This window comes from Vipera ursinii, assembly GCF_947247035.1.
Source record: "Vipera ursinii genome assembly, chromosome: 4".
NCBI lineage: Eukaryota > Metazoa > Chordata > Lepidosauria > Squamata > Viperidae > Vipera > Vipera ursinii.
In genome coordinates, this window is record NC_139514.1 from 1,368,772 (window position 1) to 1,381,271 (window position 12,500).

A 12,500-nucleotide genomic window follows, 5' to 3' on the forward strand; every position below is an offset into this window, starting at 1 on the left:
TTGTCAAGGGAATCAATTGGTGGTGGGATTCAAATCTCTGAACCGCCGGTTCTCTGAGTGGACGCCACTTCCGGCAGTCCGTTCTGGGCCTTGCCAAAAAAAAAAAGGGCAACGGGCATCAGCCAGTTCACCGAAGTCAACGAAAAAATTAGCTACCGGTTCTACCGAAACCGGTGTGAAACCGGCTGTGTGTCCCACCGCTGGAATCGAGGCAGTTGTTCAAGTTAGCTGCGCGGTCGTTAAGCAAATCCGGGCTTCCCCCGTTGACTTTGCTTGCTGGAAGGTTGCAAAAGGGGATCACCTCACACACACACACACACACACACACACACACACACGACGCTGCGACCGTCCCGTCATAAATAGGAGTCAGCTGACAAGCATCTGAATTTAGATCTGCAACGTTCGCAAGTGTGAAAAGCTGCCGTCAGTCAGTTTTTTTTCAGTGCCGTTGTAAACTTCAAATGGTCACTAAACAAAAGTGTTGTAAGTCGAGGACTACTCGATGTGGGAACCAACCCTGGGCACTCTGTCCCTTTGGGCAAGGGATGTGATTGTGCCACCCGCAGCGTCGTTGTCGTCGTGGCATCGCCCTCGGGGACGCTGCCGATGCTACGAGCGGGATTGTACCGCTGTTCTCTGAGGCTGCAGGACTGAGGTCTCGCCGGGACCCTGGAAGAGGAGACGGGGAAAGCCTTGGGGTGTGGGGGAGGCTGTCTGGGGGGGGGCACCGCCTTTGCCCCCTGACCCCCATCTCTTCCTTTCTTCTTCCGCCCGGCAGGTGGACGAGGAAGAGATGAGGAAGCAGCAGGAAGAAATCCAGGCCATCTTGAGGATGCGCATTGCGGGAACCTCCAGCGGGACCCAGGTGAGTTGAGTAACGGAAGCACAGTGTGGGAAGGTACCTTGGAGGTCATCTTGTCCATCCCCCTGCTCAGGAAGGAGGCCCTTATACTGCTGCAGACAAGTCGCTGTTCAGTCTGTTCTTAAAAGCCTCCAGCGATGGAGCCTCCCCAACTTCTGGAGGCAAGAGGTTCCACTGGTTAATGGATCTGAGTTTACAGACTGAAAGAGTGGGAAGGGATAGAATAGACAGACAGACAGATAGATAGATATGGAGACTGATGTGTGTGTGTGTGTGTGTGTTTAGAGAGTGAGAGAGAGGAGAGAGAGGATAGATAGATAGATAGATAGATAGATAGATAGATAGATAGATAGATAGATAGATAGAGATGGATGGATGGATGGATGGATGGATAGATAGATAAATTGGATGGATGGATGAATAGAAGGATAGATAGATTGGATGGATGGATGAGTAGATAGATAGATAGATAGATAGATAGATAGATAGATAGATAGATAGATAGATAGATAGGATGGATGAGTAGATAGATAGATAGATAGATAGATAGATAGATAGATAGATAGATAGATAGATAGATAGATAGATAGATAGATAGATAGATAGATTGGATGGATGAATGAATAGATGAATAGATAGATAGGACAGAGAGACAGATGAGATAGATAGATAGGTGTAAAAATGGTTTTAATAGCATTCCTAGCCTAGCCCCCCAGTCTGAAGATATTGGGGGCTTGTTTTACTATTTGCCCCCTTCTCTGCAGGCGGGGGACTTCATCTGCACGGTGTATCTGGAGGAGAAGAAGATGGAAGCCGAGCAGCACGTGAAGGTGAGACAGGCCAGGCCAAAGACAGGAGCGGGGGGGGGGGGCTGTGGTGGTCTGAGGCTGGCAAGGAAAGCCACGTGATTGGTGGAAGCAGATCGGGGTGCAGGCACTCAAGGCTGGGCCGGGGGAGAGAGAACAGATGAAGAGAAGGGGGGTCTGGCTGCAGCCCCATGATCCAGATTTGTGGACACTGTGCGGATGGATCTCAGCCAAGAAAGACAACTGAACTGCTGGCCTTTTGGATCAGCCCTTGAAGGCTACCTGGTCTTCCCCAGCCTCCTGCAACACGGTGGATTGGGACTATATTTCCCAGGTGTTCCAGCCACTGTACTCAACATGGAAGGCCAACTGGATTTCATGGCTAAGGTCGGGCTAGAACTCACCTGGTGATGGGTGTAAAGTCCCCCAGCTGGCTTTCGTGGCTAAGGCGGGACTAGAACTCACCGTCTCCTGGTGATGGGTGTGAAGGCCCCCAGCTGGCTTTCGTGCCTAAGGCGGGACTAGAACTCACCGTCTCCTGGTGATGGGTGTGAAGGCCCCCAGCTGGCTTTCGTGCCTAAGGCGGAACTAGAACTCACCGTCTCCTGGTGATGGGTGTAAAGTCCCCCAGCTGGCTTTCGTGCCTAAGGCGGGACTAGAACTCACCGTCTCCTGGTGATGGGTGTAAAGTCCCCCAGCTGGCTTTCGTGCCTAAGGTGGGACTAGAACTCACCGTCTCCTGGTGATGGGTGTGAAGGCCCCCAGCTGGCTTTCGTGCCTAAGGCGGGACTAGAACTCACCGTCTCCTGGTGATGGGTGTGAAGGCCCCCAGCTGGCTTTCGTGCCTAAGGCGGGACTAGAACTCACCGTCTCCTGGTGATGGGTGTGAAGGCCCCCAGCTGGCTTTCGTGCCTAAGGCGGGACTAGAACTCACCGTCTCCTGGTGATGGGTGTGAAGGCCCCCAGCTGGCTTTCGTGCCTAAGGCGGGACTAGAACTCACCGTCTCCTGGTGATGGGTGTAAAGTCCCCCAGCTGGCTTTCGTGCCTAAGGCGGGACTAGAACTCACCGTCTCCTGGTGATGGGTGTAAAGTCCCCCAGCTGGCTTTCGTGCCTAAGGCGGGACTAGAACTCACCGTCTCCTGGTGATGGGTGTAAAGTCCCCCAGCTGGCTTTCGTGCCTAAGGCAGGACTAGAACTCACCGTCTCCTGGTGATGGGTGTGAAGGCCCCCAGCTGGCTTTCGTGCCTAAGGCGGGACTAGAACTCACCGTCTCCTGGTGATGGGTGTAAAGTCCCCCAGCTGGCTTTCGTGCCTAAGGCGGGACTAGAACTCACCGTCTCCTGGTGATGGGTGTAAAGTCCCCCAGCTGGCTTTCGTGCCTAAGGCGGGACTAGAACTCACCGTCTCCTGGTGATGGGTGTAAAGGCCCCCAGCTGGCTTTCGTGCCTAAGGCCACCTCCCCTCCCCTCCTCCCCTTTTTTGTGTGGATAATTCTGTTTGCCCCAAGGAGTGGGTGAGGGGTGATCGGTAACCCCCTCTCTATAATTGGGATCCCTGCTTCTCTGAAAGGCCCGCAGGGTCATCCTAACGCTCAGCTTCTTCTCCCAGATTCCGGCCACCATGACGTCGGAGGAGCTGACCTTCACCATCTTGGACCGGAGGAAAATCCCCACCAAGGAGAAGGACTTCTGGAGCTGCTTTGAGGTCAACGAGCGAGAGGAGGCCGGTCAGTGGGGGCCGGAGGGGGGGGAAGGTCTTCCCAGTCTGTGGCAACCGGGGCGCCCTCTGCGCTTGGAAGAAAGAGAGAGAGAGAGAGAGAGAGAATGGAAAGAGAAAGAAAGAAGGAAAGAAAGAGAAAGAAAGAGAGAGAGAGAGAAAGAAAAGAAGGAAAGAAAGAAAGAGAAAGAAAAAGTGACGGAGAAAGAAAGGGAGAAAGAAAGAAAGAAGGAGGAGAGGAAAGGAAAGGAAAAGGAAAGGAAGGAAGGAAGAAAAAGGAAAGAAAGAGAAAGAAAAGAGAAGAAAGAAAAAGAAAGAAAAAGAGAGACGGAGAAAGAAAGAAAGAAAGAAACGAGAAAAAAGGAGGAGAGGAAAGGGAGGAGAGGAAAGGAAAGAAAGAAAAAGGAAAGGAAGGAAGGAAAAAGGAAAGAGAAAGAAAAGAAGGAAAAGAGAAAAAGAGACGGAGAAAGAAAGAAACGAGAGAAAGAAGAAAGAGAGGAAAGGAAAGAAAGAAAAAGGAAAGGAAGGAAGAAAAAGAAGGAAAGAAAGAAAAGAGAGAGGGAGAAAGAAACGAAAGGAAGGGGAGGGGAGGGGAGGGGGGAGGAAACCCAGATGTGGGAGGGGCTTCAGGCCTCTCGGACTCTCCCTGGGGGGCCGGGGGGGGGGGGCTGGGCGGCCGTGGCTGACCCAAATCCCCGGCAGAAGAGACCAGCGGACCCCCCTCTCCTCCCCCCCTTCCCCGAGCCAGCCCCTCCCCCAGGGCCCCTCCGGGCTGCCCCTCCTCATCTCCCTTTCTCTCTCCCCTCCCCCCGCGTCCCCCCCTCCTCCTCCTGCAGAGCGCCCCCTGCACTACAGCGAGAAGGTCCTGCCCATCATGCACAGCCTGGGCAAGGAGAGCTACCTGGTGGTGAAGAAGCAGCTCTCCATGGAGAACATGCTGCTTTACCTGGGTGAGTCGGAGCCGCGGGGGGAGAGGATGGGTCTGCGGACCCTTTCCGGATCGGGGGGTGCTCGGGGACCGGCCCCCGTCCAGCCGGGCAACTCAGCCTGGAGAAAAGAACAACTGGAGGTCCTGCAGGCTGGGCACTTGGGGAGCCGTTTCCAGGTCAGGGAAGGAAGGAAAGGAAAAGGAAGTGAAAAGGAGGGAGGGAGGGAGGGAGGATAGGAAGAGGAGAAGGTGGGAAAGAATGGAGGGAGGAAGAGAGAGAGTGGGGAGGAAGGAGGGAGCGAGGAAGAGAGAGTGGGAAGGAAGGAAGGAAAGAAGGAAGGAAGGAAGGAAGGAAAGGGGAGGAAGAGTGGGAAGGAAGGAGGGAGGGAGCAAGGAAGAGAGAGTGGGAAGGAGGGAGGGAGGGAGAGAGTGGGAAGGATGGAAGGAAGAAAAGGAGGAAGAGAGTGGGAAGGAAGGAGGGAGGGAGCAAGGAAGAGAGAGTGGGAAGGAAGGAGGGAGGGAGCAAGGAAGAGAGGGAAGGAAAGAAGGAAGGAAAGGAGGAAGAGAGAGTGGGAAGGAAGGAAAAAAGGGAGGGAGGCAGAAGAGAAGAAAGAGTGGGGAGGAGAAGACCCCCCCTCCAGCAGGGACTGCCCCCTTGCCAGGGACTTGCGCTGTTCCAATAGCAGTCGATGGGGTCCCCAGTGGGACAATGTGGGTTTAGGAACCTCTGGGTATAGGAGCAGTCTACCTTTAAGCAGCAAATGGTGCTAGCCGTCATTGGGAGGCCGTGGGGCTGCCCCCCCTTCCTGCTCTCCTGCCTGTGGCGCTTGGCTCAGGGTAGAGTGGGGAGAACAGGGACCCCCCAACGGGCCCTCCCCCCTGGCCTTCCCGGAGGCCTTTCAGAAGTGGGTCCCGGGGCGCCTCCTCCACGCCCCTCTTCCTCTCCCCCCCCAGCCAGCAAGGTGGGCGACAGCAAACACGGCCTGATGAAGTTCAGAGAGGAGAAGAACGTCCTCGGGGTGGGCCTCAGCACCGGCTTCCACGACCGCTACTTCATCCTCAACAGCCACTCCCTCCGCCTCTACAAGGAGGTCCGGGTAGGTCCTCCGCCTCTGAATTCGAACTCAAATCCTTCCTCACCGTCGCCCACGCTCTACTCCCCTCTTGGCTTGACTACTGCAGGGCGCTCTACGTGGGGCCGCCCTGGAAGAGGATCTGGAAGCTCCCGTGAGGCAACTCACGGTCGCCTGGCGATTGGCCCAAAGTCACCCAGCCGGCTTTCATGCCTGAGGCGGGACTAGAACTCTCCATCTCCTGGTGATTGCCCCAACGTTATCCAATCAGCTTTCGTGCCTTAGGCGGGACTAGAACTCACCGTCTCCTGGCGATTGGCCCAAATTCACCTAGCCGGCTTTCATGCTTAAGGCAGGACTAGAACTCTCCATCTCCTGGTAATTGGCCCAAAGTTATCCAATCAGCTTTCGTGCTTAGGCGGGACTAGAACTCACACTCTCCTGGCTATTGGCCCAAATTCACCTAGCCGGCTTTCACGCTTAAGGCAGGACTAGAACTCTCCATCTCCTGGTGATTGCCCCAACGTTATCCAATCAGCTTTCATGCCTTAGGCGGGACTAGAACTCTCTGTCTCCTGGTGATTGGCCCAAAGTCACCCAGCCGGCTTTCATGCCTGAGGCGGGACTAGAACTCTCCATCTCCTGGTGATTGCCCCAACGTTATCCAATCAGCTTTCATGCCTAAGGCGGGACTAGAACTCACCGTCTCCTGGTGATTGGCCCAAAGTCACCCAGCCAGCTTTCATGCCTAAGGCGGGACTAGAACTCTCCGTCTCCTGGCGATTGGCCCAAAGTCACGCAGCCGGCCTTCACGCCTAAGGCGGGATGAGGTGGGACCACTAGACCAGGCTGGCTCCCTGTGTCCACCTTTCACGTCCACCTTTAGCGGCGGACGTGGATTTTGAAGGCAGCCACCCTGCTTTGGGAGGTGGGGGGGTGGCGCCCCTCGTGGGGACCCCGAGCTGGCCCTTCTTGGTGGTCTGTGGGCATGCCCTCCCCTCTTTCGCTGTTCACACAGCCCTTCTTCTCTCGCCCAGAGCCACAAGCCAGAGAAAGAATGGCTGGTCAAGAACCTGAAGATCTACCTGGGCATTAAGAAGAAGGTCCGTCCACCAACGTGGTAAGGGGAGCAGACGAGCCCCACCCGACGGTTGTCCCTGCCAAGGGGGGGGAGCTACCCCGGCGTAGGTGGGCTGTCTTCCCTACCAGGAGGTCTCGGGGGAATCTCCGTCATCCGGATCGTGGTTGTGCCAAAGGCGCTTTTTTCAAGAGGCAACTGGACTCCCTCCGCTTTTCTTTGAAGACTTTTCGCTCCTCCTCCAGGAAGCTTCTTCGGCTCTGACCGTGCAGATCTGCACGTTGGGGAAACGAAACAGCCACTTCACAAGCGCCTGGCGCGCAACGTAGGAGAATAAAGCCATCCGGACCAGAGTCAGCGGTCCCTCTGCCTTTAAAAGGCAAAGGCCACATTTTTGAGGACAGCAAAGGCCACGTTCTGGACAGAGAGGACCACTGGTTGGAAAGAGGAGTCAAAGAGGCCATCTGGGTCAAAATTGGGCAGCCCTCCCTCTCAACAGAGGGAAGGGGGGAGGGAATAGGAGATTATCCATCTCCAGTCTACAACACGGTCCTTTCCGCGGTTCCAGGGAGGCTCCACACCTATTTGCACCACTCGGGTGACCCCGAGGACACAGACAAACCTCCAAGTGGCCTCAACGACTTGCTAAAAGGATGCAAACGACCAGCTGTCTGCAAGGAGGATAAATCCTTCCATTCCCCACCATCCAGTCAGAGCTGGAGAAGCTCCTTGGAGGAGAAGTGAAATCTCTTCAAAGAAAAGGGAGAAAGCACAGTTGCTTCTTGAATAAAAAGCGCCTTTGGGATTCCCTACAACAGGGGTCCCCAACCCCGGGCCGTGGACCAGCTCCGGGCTACGGCATGTCAGAAACCGGCCCAGGCAAACGAGTGAAGCCCCATCGGCGGGATGCAGGCAGCACACAAAACCACACCCCCTCCGGTCCACGGAAAAACCTCTATCCACGGAACCGGTCCCTGGTGCCCCTCTAGGTTGGGGAACGCTACCCTACAAGGAGCGTTTAATAATAATAATAATATAATCATAATAGTAAAGTTGGAAGGGACCTTGGAGGTCACCTAGTCCAACCCCCTGCTCGGGCAGGAAAGCCTGCACCTTTTCAGACAAACGGCTGTCCAGTCACTTCTTAAAAACTTCCAGTGTTGGAGCATTCCCGGCTTCTGGAGGCAAGGAGTTCCACTGGTTAATCATTGTTTGTAAACCAAGATCTTCAAAGGCCCTCCTGGCTCAGGGAGATAAGGCCGCCGTTCCTGCTTTGGGCCAGCAGGGGGCAGCCTTGCCCCATGGAACAGGTCTTGTTCAGCTCCTGGCCCGCCAGCCAAAAGGGGTGGGGTGGGGTGGGGGGGCTGAAGGTGTAAAATGTCCTTTTGAAAGTGCCCAGGACGAGCCAATGAATGGGGGGGGGCGCTTTGGCCACAAAAGACCTGGAAGGGGATTTTGAAATGCAGGGAAAAAGGAAATCTCTCCCCTTGTGGGGTTGAATGTGGGGCTGACTCCCCACCCCCAAAGTGCACAGGATGGGCTGCCCTGCACCAAACCCACAGCCTTAATCCCGGGAAACAACCTCCCCTCTCCCCCCCCACCCCACTTCCATCCCCCCTCCCTCCAGAGGCTCTGGAAGGCTGTCTGGTCGGTGTAAAAATTCGAATCTTAGGCTCGCTCCAATTTGGGGCGTTTTGCCTAGTCTGGGCATCTTCTTGACTTCCTGCTGCAGTTGGGGGGGGACTGCTTAGGAGCCCCCTCCTCCCCTCTTCCCCCCCTTCCCACGTCTTCAACCTGTGGCACGAAAGACCCCTTTGCAACGATTGAGATGTTCTTGGAAGGCGTTTCGCTTCTCATCCCGGAAGCTGCTTCTGCTCTGACCGGACGGTGGGGGAATGATGGGGGGATTTATACTCCTTGCAGACCGCTGGTCGTTTGCAATTCTTTTTAGAGGGTCGTCGAGGCCACTTGGAGGTTCGCCTGTGTCCTCGGGGTCACCTGAGTGGTGCAAGTGGGCGTGGAGCCATATTTGGCACCGCCCAAAGGACGGTGTTGCGTAGTTGTGCTTTCTGCAGGATGTTTTCTGCCGTGTCCCTTGAACGCGGGTCCAGGCTGCTGGGGTGTGTGTGAGTCTGTGTTGCCTGCATCTCAAACCGAAGTGCAAATGGGCACGGACAAACCTCCAAGTGGCCTCAACGACCCTCTAAAAAGAAGGCAAACGACCAGCTCTCTGCAAGGAGTATAAATCCTCCCATTCCCCACCGTCCGGTCAGAGCCGAAGAAGCTTCTTGGGTGAGAAGCGAAAGGTTTTCAAAGAAAAGGCTCCACACCCATTTGCACCACTCAGGACACAGACAAACCTCCAGGCGGCCTCAATGACCCTCTAAAAAGGATGCAAATGACCAGCTCTCTGCAAGGAGTATAAATCCTCCCATTCCCCACCGTCCAGTCAGAGCCGAAGAAGCTTCTTGGGTGAGAAGCGAAAGGTCTTCAAAGAAAAGGCTCCACACCCATTTGCACCAATCAGGTGACCCTGAGGACACGGACAAACCTCCAGGTGGCCTCAACGACCCTCTAAAAAGAAGGCAAACGACCAGCCGTCTGCAAGGAGTATAAATCCCCCCATTATTCCCCGCCGTCAGGTCAGAGCCGACGAAGCTCCTCGGATGAAGCAGCGAAACGTCTTCCAAGAAAAAAAAACCCAAGAGAGTCCAGGCGCCTCCTGGGAAAAAAAGCACCTTTTGAGTTTCCTTGAAGACATTTCCCTTCCCTTCCCAGAAGCTTCCTCAGTTCTGGAGAAGGAAAGGCGAAAAACCAAAGAAGTCCACTTGCCTTTTGGAAAAAAAACAACACTCTTGCAGTGGAGATGGCTGTCCTCACCTGCCCCCAATACTCTCTGGCTCCCCCTGTAGGCTGCCGAAGGGGGAAGCGTGAAGCTGCAGTGGGGGGAGAGGTGGGGGGGGGGAAGAAGTGGAGCCCAGGGTGGGATTTTGTGCGCACCCACCACACAACCTCACCAGGCCCCCCTTGTTTCTCTTTTGCAGCTGGGGCTTCACTGTCTTCTTTGAGAATGAAAAGATGGAGAAGCAGCAGTGGTAAGGGGAGGGGGCTGGAAGGTGGACGGAGCGGGGGGGGGTGGGTTGCTTTGATGCTTATTGTTAGCAAAGTGCTTCTTGAGTTATCAGGAAACCTGCACAGGCAGAAGCGTATGGAGAATGGGAAGAGTCACGCAGTAGCCACACAGATTACACTGAGTTGTGACAAACAGAAAAATACTTTACTATTAGGTGTAAAAACAAAAACACAATCTGAATAAACAGTCCAGGTCATACAATGCCTCCTTAAGTAACACCAGCTGCCTGCCATTAGTGCGGGTTTGAGTCCCACCAGGCTCAAGGTTGACTCAGCCTTCCATCCTTCCCAGGTAGGTAAAATGAGGACCCAGATTGTTGGGGGCAATTAAGCTGACTTTGTAATAATGCCGCTTGGGGTGTGTGTGTGAAAGCCCTAATAAGCAGGCATATACATAGAATGAAGGCTATTGCTAAGCACATTGATTTGTGCTTCTTAGATTGTAAGCCGCCCTGAGTCTTCGGAGAAGGGCGGGATATAAATGGGATTAAAAAAAATAAATAAAATACACAAAGAACGACAGATAAGCAACAGCAACATTCCAGGGAGTATCCAAAATACAATGGCTTCTTACCGGTCTGAAGGTCAAGTACACAGTTCCTAAGGTTTTAACGCAGTAGTAAGCCTAAAAGCAAAAACAATGAGAGTAAAGAGAGAGAAGCCACGTTCCTAGCTCCCTCTTATGGCCGTTGGAAAAACTCATTGGCCAATTAGCACCTTAAGGTTATAACATCATGGTTTATATATTTCCAACCCAACTAGGTAGGCTATAAACATATGCCTAACACTTATCCCATCCTATACTAAAGGGCCAGGGGGCTGAAAACTAGAGGGGGGGTTTCAATCCCCACCATGGCATCACCCCTTAGTCCATTCCAATATTTTATTTCTTTCATCCAATCGCGTTCAATTCTCGGAGACTTTCCGGACAAAATCTTGCCGTTTCCTGGCAAGGTGTTTTGGAAGGGGACAGCCGTTGCTTCCTTCCTAGGGCTGAGATAGAGTGACTGGCTCAAGGTCACCCAGCCGGCTTTCGTGCCTAAGGTGGGACTAGAACTCACCATCTCCTGGTGATTGGCCCAAAGTCACCCAGTTGGCTTTTATGGCTAAGGTGAGACTAGAACTCCCCATCTCCTAGTGATTGGTCCAAAGTCACCCAGCCGGCTTTCATGCCAAGTGGGACTAGAACTCACCATCTCCTGGTGATTGGCCCAAAATCAGCCAGCTGGCTTTCATGCCTAAGGCGGGACTAGAACTCATGGTCCCCTGGTGATTGGCCCAAAGTCACCTAGTTCTCTTTCATGCCTAAGGCGGGACTAGAACTCCCCATCTCCTAGTGATTGGCCCAAAGTCACCCAAATGGCTTTCATCCCTAAGGTGGGACTAGAACTCACCCTCTCCTGGTGATTGGCCGAAAGTCACCCAGTCTACTTTCATGCGTAAGGCAGGACTAGAACTCCCACTCTCCTGGTGATTGGCCCAAAGTCACCCAGCCAGCTTTCATGCCTAAGTGGGACTAGAATTCACCGTCTCCTGGTGATTGGCCCAAAGTCACCCAGCCGGCTTTCATGCCTAAGTGGGACTAGAACTCACAGTCTCCTGGTGATTGGCCCAAAGTCACCCAGCCGGCTTTCATGCCAAGTGGGACTAGAACTCACTGTCTCCTGGTGATTTCCCTAAAGTCACCCAGCCGGCTTTCATTCCTAAGGCGGGACTAGAATTCACCGCCTCCTGGCGACTGGCCCAGAGTCACCCTTTCTGTCTCATTCAATGACGCTGGGTACCTCATAATTCCCACAATATAAAAACAGTGGGAACAATAGGAAGCATTTTCAAAACCATAAAAACCTGCAAAATAAATATATACAGCAGCCGAGATAGTTAGTTAACAGGACGGATAGTCCTCAATTTAAAACAACTTGTTTAGGGACCGTTTGAAATCAACAACGGCACTGAAAAAAGTGACCTGCGACTATTTTTTCACACTTTACGACCGTCGCAGCACCCCCGCCGTCACGTCATCAAAATTCAGACGCTTGGCAACTGACTCACACTTACGACGGTTGTGGTGTCCCCCGGGGGTGTCACGTGATCCTCTTTTGTGACCTTTTGACAAGCCAAGTCAAGTGGCGGGGGAAGCCGGATTCACTTAACAACCGTCTTACTCATTTTAACAACTGCAGCGATTCACTTAACAAGAAAAGGTCATAAAATGGGGCGAAACTCCCTTAACAACTGTCTCGCTTAGCCACGGAAATTTTGGGCTTCCTCATGGTCGTAAGTCGAGGACTACCTGTATAAGCAGGAAATGGGGGCCCTGTACCCCTTCAGGCCCCCCCCTCTCCCCCCTGCCCCCCCCCCCGGCTCAGGAGCCCAGCCAGGTTTTTTAAAATCTTGCAAAAAAGGCCAGCCAGCTTGGGGCGCTTCAAACCTCCGAGGGGTGGATGTTGCACAGAACAGGGGCCGCTGCGGAAAAGGCCCTGCACCGGCCCCTCTACTGTGGGGCAGAATTGTGGGAGGGGTGTCTGGGGGTCTTCGCTTCTCCTTTCCACTGTTCTCACCCCCCACCCTCCATCCCGTGCCCGGGCAGGTACCTCTGCTGTGAAACTCAGATGGAGATGCGGACGTGGTTTGCTAACTTCCTCTCCATGCAGGTAAGTTCAGGGCAGGCTCCACCTGGGGAGGGGGGGAGGGAAGCGTTTGAGGGAGGGTCTCCTTGCTTGGGTTTTTCATGCCTGCATCCTGGGAGGGGTCGTGTGACGTCTCCCCCCACCACACACACACTCACACCTGGCTGCAAGACTGGCACCCCCAGTGCAGAGAAGCCGTGGGCTCCCTTTGGTTGAACGTGGAATCCGAGGGACCCTGGGAGGTCTTCTAGTCCAACCCCCTGCCGAGCA

At 54.1% G+C, this 12,500-nt stretch overlaps 1 protein-coding gene across 2 annotated transcripts in view; it reads left to right on the forward strand.

Moving 5' to 3' along the window:
- The first annotated feature begins 344 nt into the window (after positions 1-344).
- ARAP1 (ArfGAP with RhoGAP domain, ankyrin repeat and PH domain 1) overlaps positions 345-12,500 on the forward strand; it is a 14,442-nt gene continuing 2,286 nt past the window's right edge. The window contains exons 1-8 of one of the 2 annotated variants that reach the window (XM_083362176.1): positions 345-868; positions 1,630-1,695; positions 3,282-3,399; positions 4,226-4,339; positions 5,272-5,414; positions 6,428-6,510; positions 9,513-9,563; positions 12,191-12,254. In XM_083362176.1, the coding sequence (XP_083218302.1) occupies positions 797-868; positions 1,630-1,695; positions 3,282-3,399; positions 4,226-4,339; positions 5,272-5,414; positions 6,428-6,510; positions 9,513-9,563; positions 12,191-12,254 (711 nt within the window). In that variant the 5' untranslated portion in view covers positions 345-796. The remainder of the gene's footprint in view (positions 869-1,629; positions 1,696-3,281; positions 3,400-4,225; positions 4,340-5,271; positions 5,415-6,427; positions 6,511-9,512; positions 9,564-12,190; positions 12,255-12,500) is intronic. The other variant, XM_083362175.1, reaches the window with a different exon arrangement.